Here is a 19995-nt window from a genome sequence, read left to right as displayed (position 1 = left end):
GAAAAACTTTATATGAACAAACATATACCAGTTGCAGCCATAATATCTGCATATAAAACATACATAGTAAGCTCCAGAAAGAATTAGACAATAATATAGTTTGCAGGGCAAAAGATAAAAGATTTCACTGATTTTTGACATCAAGTGATAGTAGCACAAAACACAGAATGTGGTGTCTAGAAATCAAAGATTTAGTAGTTGAATTACTGATTTTTTATTTATGTTTTAGATAGCACACTGTGTTATGGTAATTAAGAAACTTTTTTCTAGCACACATTACCTTCAGAACTGTTAAGTCATCCTTTTGATCTCTTAACTTATACTGAAAAGCATTTAATCTAATAAATCAACAAGAATTATATACTTACTTCTTTCCTGATGCAGATTGAAGAATGCAGACAATCGGTAATCCGTCAGAAGGTGGTAAGTAAATATTACGTTATTATTACCTTAGGAATGGACTAATATTTACTGTACGTTTCACCTGATAATAGTTATCTTGTCATGAATCATTACATGTTGAGTAGAGACCTAGGTGTAAATTCCAGAGGTTGTGTCAACAGGTGCCGAGACCTACTTACCTATTGGTTTACCATCTTTTTGTTCTTTCTAGCTACACCATACAGTACTTTGTTTTCCCAACAGCCTCGTTCCCTCTGAATGTTGGTGAAAGGATGTATTTATCCAAGTGCAGAGATGGTTAATATCCTCCCAGTAGAGCTTCATTCTAGTTACACCATACAGTACTTTGTTTTCCAAACAGCCTCATTCCCTCTGAATGTTGGTGAAAGGATGTAGTTATCCAAGTGCAGAGGTGGTTAATATCCTTCCAGTAGAGCTTGATTCTAGTTACACCATACAGTACTTTGTTTTCCAAACAGCCTCATTCCCTCTGAATGTTGGCGAAAGGATGTAGTTATCCAAGTGCAGAGGTGGTTAATATCCTCCCAGTAGAGCTTTCTCGTTTAGTTTTACCTCTGCATGGCCTGTCACATATATCCAGGTGATGGTCTTATCGTGCTGTTACTTTGCTTTCTGCTATTTGTTGGGACACCAACCATAAACCATTATAATAACTTAAGAATCAACAGTGTTTGTTACACCATTCTTATTGTGTACTATTGTTACATGCTAAGAAGGATGCAACCTTTAGAAAAGTCACCGATAAATGTAAAAAAAAATTCTCACTAATCTTGGAAAGTTTTGACACTTGGAATATTTTAAGATGGCTATATCTCTTGAGAAATCCATGGAATCTTTGAAAGATGTTGGAAATTGATTGAACTCTTGGAATATGACTTCATGAAAACTTTGAAAGTTTAGGAGAAGATTATAGAAATCATGGAAGATAAGATTTTTATAAAAACCATTTGAAAGCAAAATAAGCCTATGAATGTTGAAAGTCAAGTTTTAAAATACATAAAATAATAAGAGTAAGTTCTAAACTAAACATCTTTTCCTATATACATGTAGATCAATGGTGACACTAGTTTTCTCAGCATGGATACCAGAACAATTCATCAAGCAATACAGGTTGTATTATTTAATCCTATGATGAAAGATATGTATATATCTAATAAATAAGTTAAAAGGAATTTATATTTTACTTGTTACCTGTTGAAATTTGTTTATCTTTCTATTTATGTAAGGCTGCAGATATAAACTAGATCACAAGTTACTGGTGTACTATGAAAACCAAAATTCTTTAGCTGTTATTTTTAACCACATTATATTTTACATTTATTCTCAGTTTCAGATTATCTTTAGATATTTCACTATGCCAGTGTTGTTTTTAAAGTAATATACTAATTCTACAATTCAAGTGCCATCAGCTAATAAGCTGTTCATGAAACACTAGTCAATGATTTTGATGTAGTTTTTCAAATGTCATTATTATTGTTACTCAACACAAATTCCTATCATTATAATAAACGTGAGAGGATGTTGACTACCAAGACTCCATAGTGTATTCAGCTGTGCGTGTGAATATACTGCTTTGATCATTGTTTACAGATTTACATCAGGTGTGACAAGATCAAATATACTGCTTTGATCATTGTTTACATCAGGTGTGACAAGATCATTCACAGTTAAAGCTCTGCATTCAAGCATCCTCTTTATACAAGAAGTTTTCATGCTCGCTCTCTTCATACAAGTCTTGTAGTAGAACTCCCCACCCCCAAATGGATTTGAGTGTTTTTTTTATGTCTTTGAGATCTATTGATTTATAATGTGTGTGATATAACCATGGTATTCATTATGGCTGTCTTCTACACCCTCTACAACAATGCTTTTTGTGTCTATTATTAGGTTGCTAAGTGGTAGAAGCATTTATTCTATTACCATATACCCAATATAAATATGCATATTTCTAATCAGTAGGCTTCAGAAACATAAAAATTACTGTAAAGTTTTGGTCAAAATCAGTGTTTGGCACCTGGATTATGGTTCTTTAAGTTTCCAAATGACAAACTGAATGAAGGAATAGAATGTTGAAATAATAGTCATTTACTTTAAGTTTCAAACAATCAGTTTAATGCGTTCTAACGTTAGCTTTATAAGAAAGTATTCTTTGTGTTTCTTCCACAGGAAATAAAGAAAAATGTACCTGTCTAAAGTAGAAACTTGACAGAAGCACTCGGGATTTCTAAGATTTATATATTCCCCACTTTCAATATTAATTACATTTTAAAGTTCTCGGTATTTCCTAACGTATTTAATATACAGTTAGATGCATACAATTTTGTATGGCTTCAAGTTATTTCAGTATAATCTGGTGCTTAAAAATTAATTATTTTTATTACTAATGAAGATTTAACTTAATAAAATAACTTAAATTATGTTTATGGCAAAGTTACGAAGGCCACTGTAATTTTGAAATGCCAACCAGAGGGAAGGCAACCACCCACTGCTAACACTCTTACCAACGAATAGTGGTATTGACCATCACAATATAATCTCTTCTAGAATCCTAACAACCACCTCATATACCTCTGTTGTTACAGTTTCAGCTGAGGTAAAGGTATACCTCAGATAAAGGCTCACATTTACAACTTCTGTTCTGTGTAGCTTAGGTCGAGGTACACTTCAGATAAAGCCTCAAATACAATAATATGCTGGCCACTTAAGATGAAAATTGTTACAAATTCTTTCTGTCATTAGATTCAACATAAATACTACAGTAAAACATTAAACAGATATAAAAATTCATGTGTGCTTGGTCACATATTACCTCAGCTGTATAATTTCATTATTTTCTTGTATAAGACATAGCTCATTGCATACAAATTAACTACAAAACAGAGGGAATGGTAAACTATGTTTTATCTCTATTCCACACAATGCTCAGGGAGACAATCTATATAATTCTGCTGCCACATGCCATACTCGTCTCTATCACTTATTGTCACTCGTTGACCAAAACTGAAATTCACAGAAATGCTAACTGGGTGTAGAACAGGGATGTTGTTATCAAAAGAGTTGATGATAGGAGCAAGAAGTGACAAATCGAGGGAGAGTGGAATGTAGAAGTTACCCTTCGGATGCAGAGCAAAGATGGGTGTTCTAGAACCGTGAACCAAGACACTCTCAGGCTGGTAAAAAGATGAAAGTTCCTTTGTTTTAGGAGAGTATGACATCTCGTTACTGGTGCTATAACCGGAACTGCTGCCACCGCCATTACACTTGATAACGGAAGGTGGACTTGGGTTAGATTCACAGCTGTTGCAATATTCAATATTACTGTTCCACGATCCACTTGAAGAGGGACTAATTTCAGAAATTCTTCGCTCAGGTTGGCCAGCATGGATGACTGAAACAGGATGGGAAAGAACGGAATCTTCTCGTGAGCATAAGTTTGATTTTGCAGACAAATCGGAGATTTCTTCCTCACCCTCTGGTGGTAATCTGTGCTGCTGCAAGTCTGCTGTAAACCGTTCTTTTATGTTCTTTTTAAAATTATAGACCTCTTCCCCTTTGGCAGCAAATTTGGGTATTGTGTGTCCTACCGTGTTGCCAGAAGTGAGCACATTAGGGAAAGAACTGTGATCACTACATGTAGTGTTGCAGCGGATGTGCTCCAAAGGCACACCTGGCTTTTGTAGCATCTCTCTCAGTTGACTCTCATCAGAGCTAGTTGTAGCAATGCTTGAAGAGACGGAGGTTTTGCTATCACTTTGAGGAAGAGCCACTCCTATAGGAGTATTAGACTGCTCCAGATGTAGTTGGGCCTCTTGTTCAAAAGAGGATGAAGCCGACTCACGTGGATCCACAGCTGGGAAAGAAGTTTGTGGTTTGATGTTCATTGCAAAGCCTTGAGATTTCTCACTGGATGAAACAGATGTTACTATTCCATCATTTTTGTAACATATTCCTAAAAAACAAGTAACTACCCATTATTTTTACAGTCGACAAGGTTGTATAACAAGGAATAAACTTTAATCTTCACAATACCTACTTAACTAGGACTTACAAACCAGCCAAGAATCTTAAACCTGTAAAAATAAGGATAACGTTCAAATTAACTGTCTGGACACTTTTAAACTAAACTGTGCCATAGTAGCAAGTTTCATTATCTTACATCAGATGGTATGCAACTATAGAGCTCAAACTAGACCTTATTAGCTAACACTGGAAGTTAAAATTAGAACATGCTTCAAGTGAGAATAATACTACAGAATGTCACTGTTTCAATTCTTTGTGTATAAAAAAAGCATAAAGTAGGTCTTTTAGTGACTATCAGTAGTATCAACCCAAACACAAGAAGAACACATTATTTATAGAAATATGAACCTTTTAATTTTAAATGTATTAAAATTTTCTTTTGTTTTGAGTTACTGTTAACAATCTTAACACAAAACTTAACAGAAGACTTTTTTTTTCTTGCACCAAATGCATATAAACTTGTGGTTCATTTTGGGAAGTTATAAAATGAAAACTAACTCACCTCGAGCCACTTTATCATAGTGCTGTTGCAGATGATTGACGAGCCTAACACAGAGTCCTTTTCTGCCACAAAGACCTTCCCTTTCCACCATGAAGAGCAAACTTTCAGACATACACTCTTGGAATCCAAGTTGGTAGTGCCACTTCCTCCACTTTTCAGCTACTTCACACGATTCTAAGAACAGTTGGTTTATACAGCTAAAGTACCATCACATTAAAAACAACTTTTTACACACAAATTATCATTATATGAATATCAGATAAAGTTCAATGTGCATTCCACGTTTTTTATAAAAAAATTTTGATATCACTTAGTCCTAGTTATTATTATTCAAGGTAATAATTAAAATTATCAGTAGAAATGAGAATCGTGCCAATGGTATAATTTTTCATTGAATTCAAACAAAATGTTTAAAAAATTATATTCCTAATATGTTTTCACTCATTTCCATCATTTCTGTGAAAAATATAAATTATTTTTAAGTTTGTCCAAGCAAAGACCATATTCCCTTCACAATCCAATTATTATAATAGATTAATTATAATTATGAAGCAATAACATTTGAACATTGTATTATATAATGTCAAATATATAACTTGTTACATTATTTGATACCTTCAGTCTGTTACAAATGCCCAATAATTACAACATTAATTAAGAAAAAAAATTATTAATCAAAAACTGCCCATTCAAAGAAAAACAAATGCTTTAAAATTCAAAGTGTTTAATTCTCAATTATATCAAAAACAGTAAATATGTTTGTGCACTTATAGCTTGTGATAAAAAGCTCCATCTAACAGTGTGGTCATAAATATTTCTGTGTACTATATATGGATTACCCCTGTGACTACCGGCACCTTCTTTAAATTCCATTATGTGCATGCCACAAAGTGCTGCATTTAAAATTTATTTAAAGCACTATTGATTTTTTTTTGGTACTACATATTTACAGATAGTGGAGTTCTAGTGCTCTATCTATTGATTTTTTCTAGGTACTATATATAGGATTTATGAATAGTGGGTTTTTGTTAATCAGGCCAATTGGCTATATTCTGCTTGAAAAATATTTAGTATTTTTTGGCACTCATGAGAAGAATGAATTTTGATTAAACTAAAATCTTTGACTAGTTTTAGTGAATAGCTGAAATTTCAGACTTTTGGTCCTATTCATTAATCAATCCATTTTCTCTTTACATAGACAGTAAATTTAACTATTGGAAGATAGATATAAGAAAGAAGCCTTAAAACATATAAATATGCCATTAAGTTTGAATACTTTTTCACATCTTCAGTGTTGCAAGAAGGTATATCAAAATAATGCAGGTCGAATCACCAGGTGTCAAAAATGAGAAGTTCTGCTATAGTTGTTAAATAAAAATCATTTATCACTGTATATGTTTCAGGATGATGTAAATAATGAAATAAAGGCAATTTCAATATATAACTCTTTAGCATGAGAAACCCATGAACTATCTGGATCTTGGTAAATATAACAATACAAACAAACAGTTCAACATAATTAACCCATGAATTACATGGATCTTGATAAATATAACAACACTACCACAAAAAATTTAAAATAAGTAACCCATGAATTACCTAGATCTTGACAAATATAACAACACACCCAACATCAGTAACACATGAATTACCTGAACTTTGGGAAGACTGAGCTTGAAGGAGTTTTATATGCTTAATAGCCATCTCAATGATTTCAGTCTTTTCTATTCTTCCTCGACCCTGATGAGGATATGAGAAAGCTTTTAACGAAAAATTGAGAGGGCAGATGATTTATCATTTCTTTTACCCTAAATCAAAAAGGAAACCTTTTTTGTTATGTTTCCACAAATACTTTAACTAACATTACTTAATAGGCTAATCTTCGTACTATAAAAAAAGTTCCCCAGGACACTAGGTTTGAGTTCCCTTTTCAAACACAATGTGGTATTACTCCTTGAAATCTTGTGTAACACCTGTTAAAATACACATGCATGATACAAAAATATTAACCTTTTGACCTGCTTTTAACTTACTATAACCCGAGTCCTTATAATGTTAATCAAAGATCGCAAATATTGGTTTTCTGTGTTTTCATTCCTGATAATAAAATCACTCCGAGTTAAATTTAGTGAATTATATTTCATCTTCAAAAACAGAAACACTGGTATGTAAAAATACATAGATAAAACAAAAAATATGCACACTATTTGATAAAAAAAATTAACAGCCATACAAATATGACTTACCTTCTTAAGGTATACTGTGGGAATAAGGCGACTTAGGTCAGCTAGACAGTTGTTCATTCTATCTCGTCTTCTTTTTTCTATTATACGATGTGACATTGGGTCCTGAACAATAAAAAAAAATTTTACAAGAACTTTCTAGAATTTACAGACAACATTTTCACACATTATCTCCCTGATTCCACTCAACATTTATGACAAATTGAAAATATCGTTTACAAAATGCAAACACATCTCACATTTTTACAATGGCCTTTTCATTTAGGTACTTCGTTTGACCAAGGTTGGAATCATTTTGATTGTTTGTTTTCCAAATGTTTTTATCAAAAGCATATTCCTGTGATCTATTTAGTTTGGGTTTTATCTTACCACATCAATATTGTTATCCTTATGTATCCTCACCTATCAATAAAATGTTTTAAACTTCTGATGTTCATTTTTTAATTTCTTTTTTTACCCTATACCAAATCTGTTTACAATATTGGATCTACTAGATAACCTTAAGGAATATAAGTAATCAAAAACCACATATCCTGGAATTTTATTTTTAGATGTTTTCTTTCTACTTCAGGACAACCTTTCACGAAAAATGACTTCTTCAGCTCGTTGGATTATTCGTTTAAGCTTTATGGTATTGATATTGGATTTTAGTCGAAGACCTTTAGGAATGATTCTGTTGTTCCGGCCTTTTAGGAGAAACGTACAATGGTTACGGAATCTGGATGGTTTGGTACCTGTCGTTTCTTATGTCTTGACGAATTCGCATATTCGCCGTCTATTGCCTCAAAGTTACTTCATTACGTTTTGTTTGATACTCATATTATACAGCTGAAGTTTGTAAATAAAAATATCAAACCTCTGCTTTATGTTATTCTTTCTTCGCTATACGTAAAAGTGACACAGACCGAATCCCAGCGACCTCACAGTGACAGTCCTTACATTTAGGTTATTATTAGTTTAAAAAACTATATATTCAGTTTACAGACGATTAACTTTTACTCCAAATAAATGTACGTTTTTCAAATAGAATTTCTAAACAGATAACATTCCTTTGACGAGAAACATGGTATGGAATGCAGTTGGTATAACCGACACTTTCTCCTTATTACGACAACATCCACTTCACTCTTTCTCTTCTACTCACGATCGCGAGCCTTCTGCACATGCAATGGCACGTGATTTGAAAGACTTTGCGGATGTTTCTCGTGTGCTTAACAAACAAATTTGTGCACTCACGTGGTCAAACAGTAAAACTGCTTACAAGAAAACCGTAGGTGTTGTTAAATATAGAATTGTCTGTAATATACACCTGTGTAAGCAAATATATATATATATAAACCATTGGAAAATAAACAAACAAGCAAGCAAATGTTAGGCGAAAAAAAATCTACTTGTTTAATTTCACAGTATATAGTTGAAACATTTAATACGATTGTTAATTTTTAACGTGCTGAACAACGTAACGTTCAATATTCTTACATACACATATAAAGCATTACTTTTTAACCTATTATACCTTGAATTTTTTATCGCTTGCCTTTCCTTTTACTATGAACGTTACTAAAAATTAAAGCACTTTAAAACTTTTACAGTATAGTTCTGAAAAGCGTTCGCACACTTAATAGAAATATAACATTACGGCTGAACGAAAATGCGAATGTTTTTCTTAACATATACACTAATAAACTAAGATGCCACTACTCAGAAAAGTATTGTGTGATAAGACAAAATAAAATTATTGTTTTAATGTTGTCATTTCGTTGGCAGATTCTTTTAAATTATTTAATGAAAATAATGTAACGTCAGACCACTTAATCACAAATTAGCCTATTTTCTCCTTTAATGTTTCTGCCAGCTTGAACACTTGTACACCGTTGTAAATTGTTGTATGCCTACGTTAGAAATGACTTCAAACCTCTGGCAATACTAGGATTAAAAAAATCAACTTACTTGTACAGAATAATTCAACAAATACGATAGCAAACACAGATCCATATAGTTCACGAAAACACACCGATTGATTCGATTCTACATTAAAACAACTTTATCCCCTTAGTGGGATAGAACAAGATGGTTAACCCAATAATCACATCTCCCAAACTTGATGATATCCTCTTAATGGGTCAGGATAATTTGTTTTACGAAACAACCACATTTCTCGAAACAAAGAGAAAATACACAATTCACGCAATAACTTGCACTGGTATAGGGACAATGTCACTTTTCACGTGAAGGATGTGGATATGGCACTTTTCTATAAAATCATCAAGACCAATAGTATTATTACAAATCACTATTATGAAGTATAATTCTTATTTGTACAATAATCTCGTATATTAAGTCCCTAAGTCAGTCATGAACAAGATGATGGAAAACATGTATTTGGAATTTCACATGAAAAGAGAAAAAAAAAATCACAATAAAGTATAAGATGAGGATAAAAGGGATCAAACCCTATAATACCACAGCTCTACGTGTAAAGATTACCAAGAATATATTTATTAGTTTTGATTACTTCTGAAGAATAAATGAAATCTCCTTAACTTCCTTAAATAACGCCCCCCAGTGGCACAGCGGTATGTCTGCGGACTTACAACGCTAGAATCCGGGTTTCGAAACCCATGGTGGGCAGAGCACAGATAGCCCATTGTGTAGGTTTGTGCTTAATTACAAACAAACAAACAAATCCTTAAATAACTAACAGAGGGTTTTATCTATGAAGACAAATCGTTATATTTTATTCACCACTTTATAAACACAAAGATTTTTTTCGTAAATTGTTACAATTTTTTTCGTAAATGAACGTTTAATGTGATAATGATTGTAATAAAAAGAATTATTTATGTGACGAAGCATGAAGTAACACATGTTTATCCTATAACAGGTCAGACGAATCGCCATGACATACGTCAGTTTCTTTGTAAACTGTGACATATGATGAACGGTTAGATGAGTCATGGTCTTTGTGTACAAGAAACTCTGAAATTACCTAAAACAACTAGAGTACGCTGGAATCATCCTAATTAAAGTGGGGAACTTTCTCTGCAGCAATAAAAATGGTTCAGAACAGTGCTCTGGACTTTTCCCGACTGCTCTCGACATCATCAAGATGGCAGAAAAATAGACTCGAGTGGTAGGATCAACATAACCAGCCTCCTAGTCTTGTTGATTGTGTTATACTGATGCCAGATCATCTCTTTCAAAGCAGACTTCTAGTATGCGTTATTTTATCTCCACAGTTCTGCACTGAACAATGCCTCTACATCTGATTGGATTATTTGGGTCTTTTGGTAAACACTTATCGCCGTAAGTAAGACAGTTCATTCTGAAGTAAAATACTGAATATTCAGATGTCTTTATTTCAAGATAGTGGCTCCCTCTGAGCTCCCCGTCATCGAGAATACTTCAGTCATAGTTCAACATACGATTCTGATTCCTAATGAGACACATGTATTGAGAAATTTTATTGTCAGTTTAGAATGTATTTCTCTTCTTTCTTGCAGTTCAAAGTTTGATGCAATGATTTTCCTTATCCTTGCATATTCTTCTGACATTTAAAGAAGCAGCTGGATAGCGTTTCTGTCGTATTGAAGCATTAACGCAGGTGAGGCTTACAATAACTATAGTCGATACATCAGACGCATCTTCAATCAACCTTATAATATTGCCCACCCGGACTGATTTTTTGTAACAAACCTTTGTGATTGTTTTTAGTCCCTCTAGTTTCACCTTCGAGAATACACCTCAATGGACCAAAGATGAGTCTCTTTTTAGAGGATGGCTTCTCTTTTTTTCAACTCCCTAGTATACGAGATCTATCTGAGTGTAGAAACGAAAGTTCTACTTTTCCAAATGGGAACTCGTCAGGATCTTGAACAGGACATATTGAAACGCCCTTGTTAATTGGTAATCACTTTTACGCTTTTCTCTGTTTTCAAAGCCTACCAACCAGACTTACAGATAGATAGACGCAATTTTCCCATCCTTTATAGTGATATACAAGTTAAATTAGAGTCATAAATCCTACAAGTAGATAAATAAGTAAACAAAAGTATAATTTAGCATTTTACTTTCTACTTACCCGAATCGTTCTTTTCCGTAAAAATGCAAATTCTTCATTTTCACTTCCACGTGCATCCATGGCAGCAAAGTTCAGGTTTCTGACAAAAACGACAAAAAAAAAGAAGAATACTTTAGGTTTCTAACAAACACACGATTATTTGTTCACATAAATAAGAGTTGTAATAAGAATATAGTAGTGCGATCGATCGATCCTTGGATGCAACTCCTGTAATGTTTGACAGAATGTAGAGGTCCATCCATCAGTTCTTGGTTCCTATAATGTGTGGCAGAATGTAGAGGTCCATCCACCAGTTCTTGGTTCCTATAATGTTTGACAGAATGTAGAGGTCCATCCACCAGTTCTTGGTTCCTATAATGTTTGACAGAATGTAGAGGTCCATCCACCAGTTCTTGGTTCCTATAATGTGTGGCAGAATGTAGAGGTCCATCCACCAGTTCTTGGTTCCTATAATGTGTGGCAGAATGTAGAGGTCCATCCACCAGTTCTTGGTTCCTATGAAGCTTGGCAGGATTTATAGGCCCATCCACCAGTTCTTGCTTGTACCATGGATCTGGTTACAGATTATTTTCTAATAAATATATACCTGGCTACTGGTAAAGTGTGAATATTTTGTAAAAAGAATATTGTCCCACATTTTTTGGCTGACTTTATTCCTCGAGCTGTTCTTTGCTATAAGTAGAGTGCAGCTCATTGGGCGATACAGACCAGGCGTGTGAAGTCCGTTTCTAACACCATTGGTATAGAGACAATACCTCTTTCCCTTCTGCACCTGCGAACATCTGATCCAATATTAGAAAAGGTACCCTAGTCAGAATCCACAAATAGCGACATTTTGCTTGCGTTGTGGATGGCAGTCTGCCTTGTCCAGAAGACTCAGCAACTGTACCATTAACATTATAGTGGTTCTATATACCGTTAAGTACAGTGTGAGATAGTTGTAAGTAATTTATAATAGCCTGTCATGATTGGCTGGTTGTTCACATTAGTGAAACAATCAAGTAGCTATGGTTCGTGAACAATTCGTAACATGTTAAACTTTGCGATTAACCTCGAAGCAACAAATGAGAACAGACTGTGTGAGACCACTATAGATATGTGTGTGTGTGTGACAGGTTGAATGACCAAAGATTTGCACTTCAGGTCACGTGAATCAACATCAAATGCCTATTTTGTTTTGTGACAATGTTTAAGTCTGTTGTAACCTATCATGTATGGTAATTGTGGTATAACATCAAGAGAAATGGTATAAAAGTTACTGTCTGAAAACTTTAAATTGCTTTAATTCACGATTTCGTAATCAGTTGACTTTTATAACCCTTTATTTACGGTAGTTGCATTGAAATATAGTTGAATTTATATACTTTTGGATAGAAAGTTTCTACTGCTGAATACGAATTCCAAGTTCCACTTGTATCTGCATATAAATAAATGCCTGGAAACTTAAGTGTTAATTATGAAGTCTAACGTATAAAATGAATTACATTAATAATTTTTATATTCAACACAGGCCTTATTATTTGCTGTGTATTGTAATGTTCATTACTGTCATAGAATATTTTGTTTTATTCAATGTTTGCGTATTCAGTTTGTTTTTAGAATATTTTTGCTGCTTTCTTTGTTAATAATTATGTCTAGTATAGACAGTATTTAGGGTGTTTAAAGTGTCGGGAAATTAAATAATTTGTGTTAAATATTCTATACAAAGTGTTAACCACTGTATTTTGGGTTTGTTTGCCTTTTTAATTGACTAAATTTGCTGGTCTCATATGGTTTTCTATGACGTCATTTCACGACATCCTTTAAATAAGAAAGAAAAGCTAATTTTAGCCTCCTATAATTTTGTACCCAGGTGTAAAGGTAGTGTTATTCTACATGGCTAATATATAGAACAAGGAGCTGCAGATTATCACTCGCGCACAGTAAGGTTACAAAACTTTCAAAACAACTGAAAACTAGGAAATTGTAGTACTTATCTAAACTTCTGAAACCAATAATATCTGGTTAATTTTGGATTATTATTTTAAAACGTCAGTTTGTGGAGTGTGTTACTAATTTTTTAAAATGTAATGAGCCAATAGCTATAAAGTAACAAGAGCTTAATTCAGTTTTTGTTCCTCGAGTTTTTAGTGTAAATAGTAGTCGCCTTCAATCATCAGCGTCCTTGAAAAAATACAATTTGATAATTAGAAAATAATAAATAACTTTAAATATAGTGTATTCAGAAGAAGAAAGGGGTATTCAGTGGTAAAATAGGACACTTGCAAAACTGTTTTATATGTCAGGGAGCAAGCATGACTTACGTAAGTTACACGTCCACATCATCCGATCAATTGAATCACGTGTATCTATTCGTGACTCTTGTGTTTTAGTGAGAGTAAAGAACTTAACAATACATGTATTATTAGAAAATCGCTTTACAAATAGTACTCGTTAGTCAATCAACCTAAACTTGAATTATATACATCAAATTGAATGATATTGAATTAGATCTGAAAAGCAACGGACTAACATTATAGGAACCAAGAACTGGTGGATGGACCTCTACATTCTGTCAAACATATTTCAATCACTTGTTTCCAAGATAATTAAAGCGCTTCTTTCTTAGGTAATTTTATAACTGTGTATATTCATATCTTCCTGCCCTTCGAAACAACGCCTATATTAAACTTCAAGCCATGAGGCCGTCCTTGACATATTGTTGCTTTCCCCTCGGAAAAGTCAACTAACGATTTTAAATTATTTTATCACAAATTAAACATCTACTCAATAATTTTAAATATAAATATACCTATAATATTACAGGTATCCTAGTAATATGTTTACGCAGGTATAATTACATAGAAAATACCACAAACACTTCCAATACAAAACAGGAATACCTGTTGGTGTTACTAAAGTTAGTATTAGTATCAAATGAAATGGGAAAAAAAAAATCTTTAGAACCTAGAAACAAAAACTGCAAAAGGAAAACACCCTAAAAGGCAGAGTTTATGTATATATGTGATATAAAACAGTCGTCCTCACCGCTCAATCTTCACTTTATGATTGAAGTTCGAATCTTCCCAACAGCTGTCTGCTAGTTTTAAGTTATCCATGTTAAAACTTTGTAAATAAACCTTCAATTTCAAACCCAAAAGAACTTCTAAGAGATTCTTGCTAGCTATGAAATAATACTAATTTAAAATTTATTATGTTGAATCAACCATTTTACAAGTTGACTTCGCTCGCTTCGGCTTATCACGTTCGCATGACTGAATATATTCGGAACAGTTGGCACCGTGCTTAAGTTATAGTTTTCCGAAGTCACGCTGAACAACTCGTGGTAATATTTACACGGTAAAAATATTGTAGCATCACGCGCAACATGCTCAACCTCACGTGCCCAAAGCTTTGCCCATGCGCAGAGAAACAATTTATACTGCATCTACGAGGTCAAACGTGCGTTTATTTTTGACTGCTTGCCATGTTACGTAATATTCAAAAACCGAGTTTACAATTTTAATTTATGGAATTAACAATAATCTCAAACTCAACGGTTGGCACAATATTAAAATATTCGATTCTCGTTTATTAAATGCATATTTATAAAGTTTCAATAGTTTATTTCAGTTAGTTTTAGTTTTATTTCATGTCACCTTTTAACTTTATGGAGAACACCTGTCTGTTACTTCTGATTTAATACAGCTTCATCGATCTGTAAACATAAATTACAGCTTTTACAGTAGGTTTTTGGGAATAGTTTTTATTTAGACAGGTACAACGTTTCGATCATTAGTGCGAGTAGACTCAAGTACACAGGTTATAACTGTAATGGAAGTTTCTTTTCTTACGTGAATTTCGTTTCCCTCGCTGCAGCAAAATGTTTCGTCAAATTCACAGGTCGTCAGTGCTGCTTGGAAGAGCGAAGCAAATGTTTGTTTTTCTCCCACTGTGATTTCATGAGGTAAAACTGCATAGTATAACTGCTGGGAGTAATAGACGAAAAAGATGTAAATTTGTCTACAGAGAAAGTGAAACTGGAGGGTATGAAATGATGTTTGCCAAGAGTTAAAATCTTTATTTAGCTAGTTGTGAAGGGAAGTAAGAGGCGATAAAAGAAAAATATCTCCAGGTAGGATAAATATACGGACATGTGGTTTTAATGACGGAAACAACATCTGGGAGATACATCCAATACATGGTGAAGAAATGTTTAGCTGGAAAAAGCACTTTTTTTTTTTTGTGGAGAATGAACCGTAGAGTTTAGCAAGTCGGGAAGGATGACACGAGTCAGAAAACAGCGTGTGATATATTTGATACGAAATTTCTGAATATGATAAAGAATTCTGGGTAATGTGATGCTGTCATACAATTCCTAGGTTGGACTGGATAGCTTTACTTTGAAGGCCAGACAGAGGGCATGGCATTCGAGCACCATAGCATAAGTTTTTCATAAATAGAAAAAGAGGCTGATATATATACGCGAGGTATGTCTATAAGTAATACTAGGACAAATGAAGGTCTTATAAGATGAAGGGCAAAAGGTGGGTTCAAACTCCAAGTGATTCCAGTTAGATACTACGGGAGGTTTAATCATTGTGTTGACTACAGCAAGGCCGTCCATGTCAGAAGCTTATCGAATATATTAAGGTATCAAGCAGGTAGCCACTATGGGAGTTCTGCACCAACCTAGAAAGTGATTGACTGCTTTTTTTAGAACCATGTTTAAGGTGACCATGGTCAAGCAGGTAGCCACTATGGGAGTTATACACCAAACAAGGAAGTTTTCAGTTTTTTTGTATCTCCGCCTGAAGAAGAGAAAGTCGAACCTTTTAGAAAACTTTGCTGGAATGTAGTTGTTTATTTGAAAGGTTAATCCTAAGGAAACTGAGCTAGAGATTATAAGTTTAGAATTTTTTCTTGAAAATTCAATCTAATAAGCACTTATGATATTTTAAATGTCTAAATATATTGTTCAACACACGTCACATATTACACATTTCCTTTTGCTTTCACTCACAGGTTTTTTATAACTACGAGAAGGATGAAATTAAAGAGATAGAAATTTAACAGTTGTCTCGTTTACACCATACACATGCGCATTAGAGTCAAAGAGATAAAATTCGTTTAGTAATGGTGTAGGATTTAGTGTCACAAGACTAAAGCTATCTGTCTGTATTAGTAATTACATTATCACATATTTCGAGAGGCAGCAGGAAACAAATGAATTCCTCAAAGCATAGCTCTAATTTTAACACAATCACTTATAAATCGTGTAAAAGAACTGGTGAAAAGAGAGTCAGATGTAATAGGTTTGAAAATTGATGTGAGAAAAAAGAGGATACAGTAGTCTAAGTTGCATATTTATATACAATTAAAGGACAACACAGCACCTGTTGGTCCATTTAGGCTGTACCATCCACTATACTAAACTCTAAAGTAAAAATAACACATTCAAAGCCAGCCTTTATCATTCAAATATTTATCAAGCTTTCCTTTAAACTCCCTTAATAAATTAACTGCTTCTACCACATCTGGAGGCAACCCATTTCAAAGGCCAACCATCTTGTTAGAAAAATAAAGCTATCTCTGCTGAAGACGATCCTACCCTGCCAAAATGTATACTTGTGTGCCCTAGTCTTACCATTCTCACCATTAAATACGAAAAAAAGATGATGCATGGACACTGTCAATTCCCTTAACAATCTTAAACACCGCAACTAAATCCCCTCTCTTTTTACTTTTTTTTCAAGAGAAAACAAGTTTAGAGATCTTGTATGACAAACTTTCGATCCCAGGTATCATTCTATTAGACCTCATCTAAGCTCTTTCCAACAATTAAATGTTCTTTTTGAAGGTAAGGAGCGCACAGTATTCCAAATGTGGCCGAACTAATGATTACACACTGGATTAGGCATTGAAAGAAGATTAATTTGATGCTTAGGTTGGAGATGGATTATACAGAATCAAAGTTTATGTTTAAAAATCCAAACATAAAAGGAATTTGTGGTTGTAGCGAGAGCTTAACTTCATTTTCATTGATTCATAGCTAAATAGTCTGAATTAAAAACTGGCTAGTTAAACTAATCTGAACAAATAAACCATTTGTTATATTCTGGTATTCTCCAAAATATAATGGCTGGATTACTTGGGGTAGGTTAGGCAAGCTGTCTTCTAACTATCAGTTTTCAGTGGTCACAGAAATAAAAGTCTCAACTTTCATAAACGAAAGGGTTAGCAGAATAGGTAGAGACAAATGTGAATTTAGAAGTTATCAAACTTTGGTATTACCATTAGGATTACTGAAACAAGTTATGACTTAAGCCTACGACTTTGGGAGTACGAGTCTACATTCAAATTTAAATTTGTCTGTTATAACTTATATTAATATTACTACTAAATTTTATAATAATAAACTTCTAACGTTGAAATTTCACAACAAAAAAGGGATATGGCGGAAGTTTAAATTATGAGCAAATAGTTTTAAAATTTTGACTTGTATTTTTCTTTTGAAAAAAATATAAAAATCTAAAACTGGATATTTTTAATGTTGTAATTCGTTTGTTAGCTAGAGGAAGCTGTGGGTATTAATGATGACGTTACAATAAAATGTCTGATAAGATAAGCCTAAAACACCCAGAAAGTTCTAACAATTTGACGTGAAGTTTTCTAGGAAATTCGAGGATAGATTACAAATATGAGGTTCAGAAAGTTATTTCGATAGACTTGTTTCTAGAAGGTAATGAATCAGTCAGAGTGTATTTTTCTTTCAGCCAGAATTAGTTTCAATAAAATATTTAGACCTATGTTAGCTATTGCGCATATTGAGTTGCTTGATTGTTTCCGTCGTGAAGTAGTACAAGTAAGTTTATTCTTTACGTTGGTGTAGTGCATTTTGGGTCATTTGTATCACTGTGTTTAATCTTGTGGAAACGCTAATGGTGGAAATATACACATTTGTTATCGTTATGTGGAGTGGACGTTGAATTGTTTTCACCAGATAATTTTTGCTACCATATTTTACGAACAACTATTCATATGTAATGACTTCTTTTACGTTTAAAAACCAATACAATTCTTATTATATTACTTTTTTTTTAAAGAACTAGTGTGAGACCATGAACTTTTTCGTCATAAAACTTAACCAAAGGTTTCAATAACAAGCAATCGTATAGAGGACGCTACAATCTTTTTCGTTGCATGTAAAGCTGTGGAAATCAAGAGCCCTTTCATAAATTCTTTGAAATTTTAAATTATATATATATTGAACATTTTAAAATTTGCATATCCCCAACTTTCACCGAAAGTCATCTTTAAACCTCAATCACGCATTAAAGTATTTTGTCAAGAACAGAATCATAGAACTTTGTTTACAAATTTGCATGTACCTGTTGTAAACTGCTAGCAGTTTTATATCAGTTAGTACACCACCTAGCGGTTCAAAGCAAAGATCATCTCGTGAGCTTTAGATTGTTAAAGAAAGCATCCTTCATCCCAAATCGTTATTGTGGATTTTTTGTGCTGTAACTGGCTTGAAAGTTAAACCAATCATGGCAACAGGTATACTAAAATGATATAGTGGTCTTTTAAAATAATTTAGCATTTTAAGGCCATCTAAAATTTAATAAATGTGGAGGACAGATATGTCTAAGAAACCTAGCACAAGATGTGGAACACCAGTTTGACTTGAATGTTGTTATTTATGTTAGTTTTACCACATTACGTTTATACTGGGCATGAAATTCAAAGCAAAACAATTTTGAGATTATAAATGACCGTTCCAGACTTGTGTTTGTGAGAAATGAAATTGAAAATCCATCATTTCGCTTTCTTTCCAGTGTAAACTGTAATGATAAAACTTGTATATATGTCATGATTAAACCAAATATAAAACTAGAGATGAATTATGAAATTAATATACATTTAGCATTTAATAAAAGAGTTAGAGACTACAATGAAAAAGAAAAAAGGCCTAGTCTACCTTTGTGTTCAATATTTCGCCGACGATGACATTGGACATAAATGATATAGACAATTTAGTGTAAATCATACTAAATCATCAGTAAATGTTCTACAGGCGTTTATTCAGTGCAACATAAATTATAAATCTTAACTTCAAATTGCATACATGTCAGTTTATAAATAATTTTATGCAAATTTCATCAAAAAATACAATTTTTAAAGTAGTTGAAATAATGTTTCCATTATTGCATTAAGTGTGCGTGTGAGAGTATTTTTGGAAGAAATCTTAAGGTAAGGTATTCAGTTAAGAAGATCTGCAAGTAAACTTTTTGTTATTTTGTAACTTGTATATGGAAGAAAGAAATTATGATTTTTTTTCTTAATAAGTTAGTTCATGAACACCTCTGTGGTATGATTCTTTGTAACCTAAATGTGTTTTCACTTTGGTCTTTGTGCCCTGTAGCAGCGTAAGACTGAGAGTGATTTCTATGCTAGCCTTAGGCCTATACATACAGCTTTCCATCCAAATGGACTAAGAAAAATGTAAGAAGATAGGTGACAGACCATTTGATCTACCATCTAAGATTTTTGGGGTCACTACTCACCTAACAAGACAGTGAAACCAAATTAAAATAACCTTTAAAGGTTAATGTATGTAAAGATTTATCAATCTTGCAGCTGTCTAAAGATTAATGTATATAAAACTTGACTCAACCCTACCGACTCATTCATATAAATGCAGTATCTTTATATATATATATATATATATATATATATATATA

The 19995-nt window shown here is 33.2% G+C and overlaps 4 protein-coding genes across 9 annotated transcripts in view; 3 read left to right on the top strand and 1 right to left on the bottom strand.

Moving 5' to 3' along the window:
- The window catches only part of LOC106462519 (lysine-specific demethylase 5D-like), a 75328-nt gene extending 75033 nt beyond the window's left edge, over positions 1–295 (top strand). Inside the window, exon 36 of the mRNA XM_022389814.1 lies at positions 230–295. Within this exon, the coding sequence (XP_022245522.1) occupies positions 230–295 (66 nt within the window). The remainder of the gene's footprint in view (positions 1–229) is intronic.
- On the top strand, positions 13–8038 carry LOC111086556. The gene is made up of 3 exons (XM_022389822.1): positions 13–423; positions 1474–1533; positions 7760–8038. The coding sequence occupies exons 1-3, from the start codon at positions 379–381 to the stop codon at positions 8018–8020; spliced, it is 366 nt and encodes a 121-aa protein (XP_022245530.1). The 5' UTR covers positions 13–378; the 3' UTR covers positions 8021–8038.
- LOC106462528 (transcription factor cwo-like) lies at positions 2642–15187 on the bottom strand. 4 transcript variants are annotated; one of them, XM_022389818.1, is made up of 6 exons: positions 15103–15187; positions 11270–11348; positions 7192–7293; positions 6598–6685; positions 4946–5119; positions 2642–4372 (listed from the first exon to the last, which is right to left on the bottom strand). In XM_022389818.1, the coding sequence occupies exons 2-6, from the start codon at positions 11327–11329 to the stop codon at positions 3330–3332; spliced, it is 1467 nt and encodes a 488-aa protein (XP_022245526.1). In that variant the 5' UTR covers positions 11330–11348; positions 15103–15187; the 3' UTR covers positions 2642–3329. The 4 variants fall into 4 exon arrangements, with proteins under 4 accessions (XP_022245526.1, XP_013777914.1, XP_022245527.1 ...); XM_013922460.2 differs by lacking the exon at positions 15103–15187 and adding an exon at positions 14297–14570; XM_022389819.1 differs by lacking the exons at positions 11270–11348; positions 15103–15187 and adding an exon at positions 8045–8354.
- Positions 15188–18092: 2905 nt separating this feature from the next.
- Positions 18093–19995, top strand: part of LOC106462529 (protein ABHD14B-like) — a 12512-nt gene continuing 10609 nt past the window's right edge. The window contains exon 1 of one of the 3 annotated variants that reach the window (XM_013922462.2): positions 18093–18113. Coding sequence is in view for 2 of the 3 variants with exons in the window: in XM_013922463.2 (XP_013777917.1) it covers positions 18802–18811 (10 nt within the window). In the remaining variant the exon portion in view is untranslated. Of the gene's footprint in view, positions 18114–18671; positions 18812–19995 lie in introns of those variants that run through there. The other 2 variants (XM_013922463.2, XM_013922461.2) reach the window with 2 other exon arrangements.

The sequence above is a fragment of the Limulus polyphemus genome, unplaced genomic scaffold, assembly GCF_000517525.1.
Source record: "Limulus polyphemus unplaced genomic scaffold, Limulus_polyphemus-2.1.2 Scaffold1190, whole genome shotgun sequence".
Taxonomy (NCBI): Eukaryota; Metazoa; Arthropoda; class Merostomata; order Xiphosura; family Limulidae; genus Limulus; species Limulus polyphemus.
This window is presented reverse-complemented; position numbering and strand designations above follow the sequence as displayed.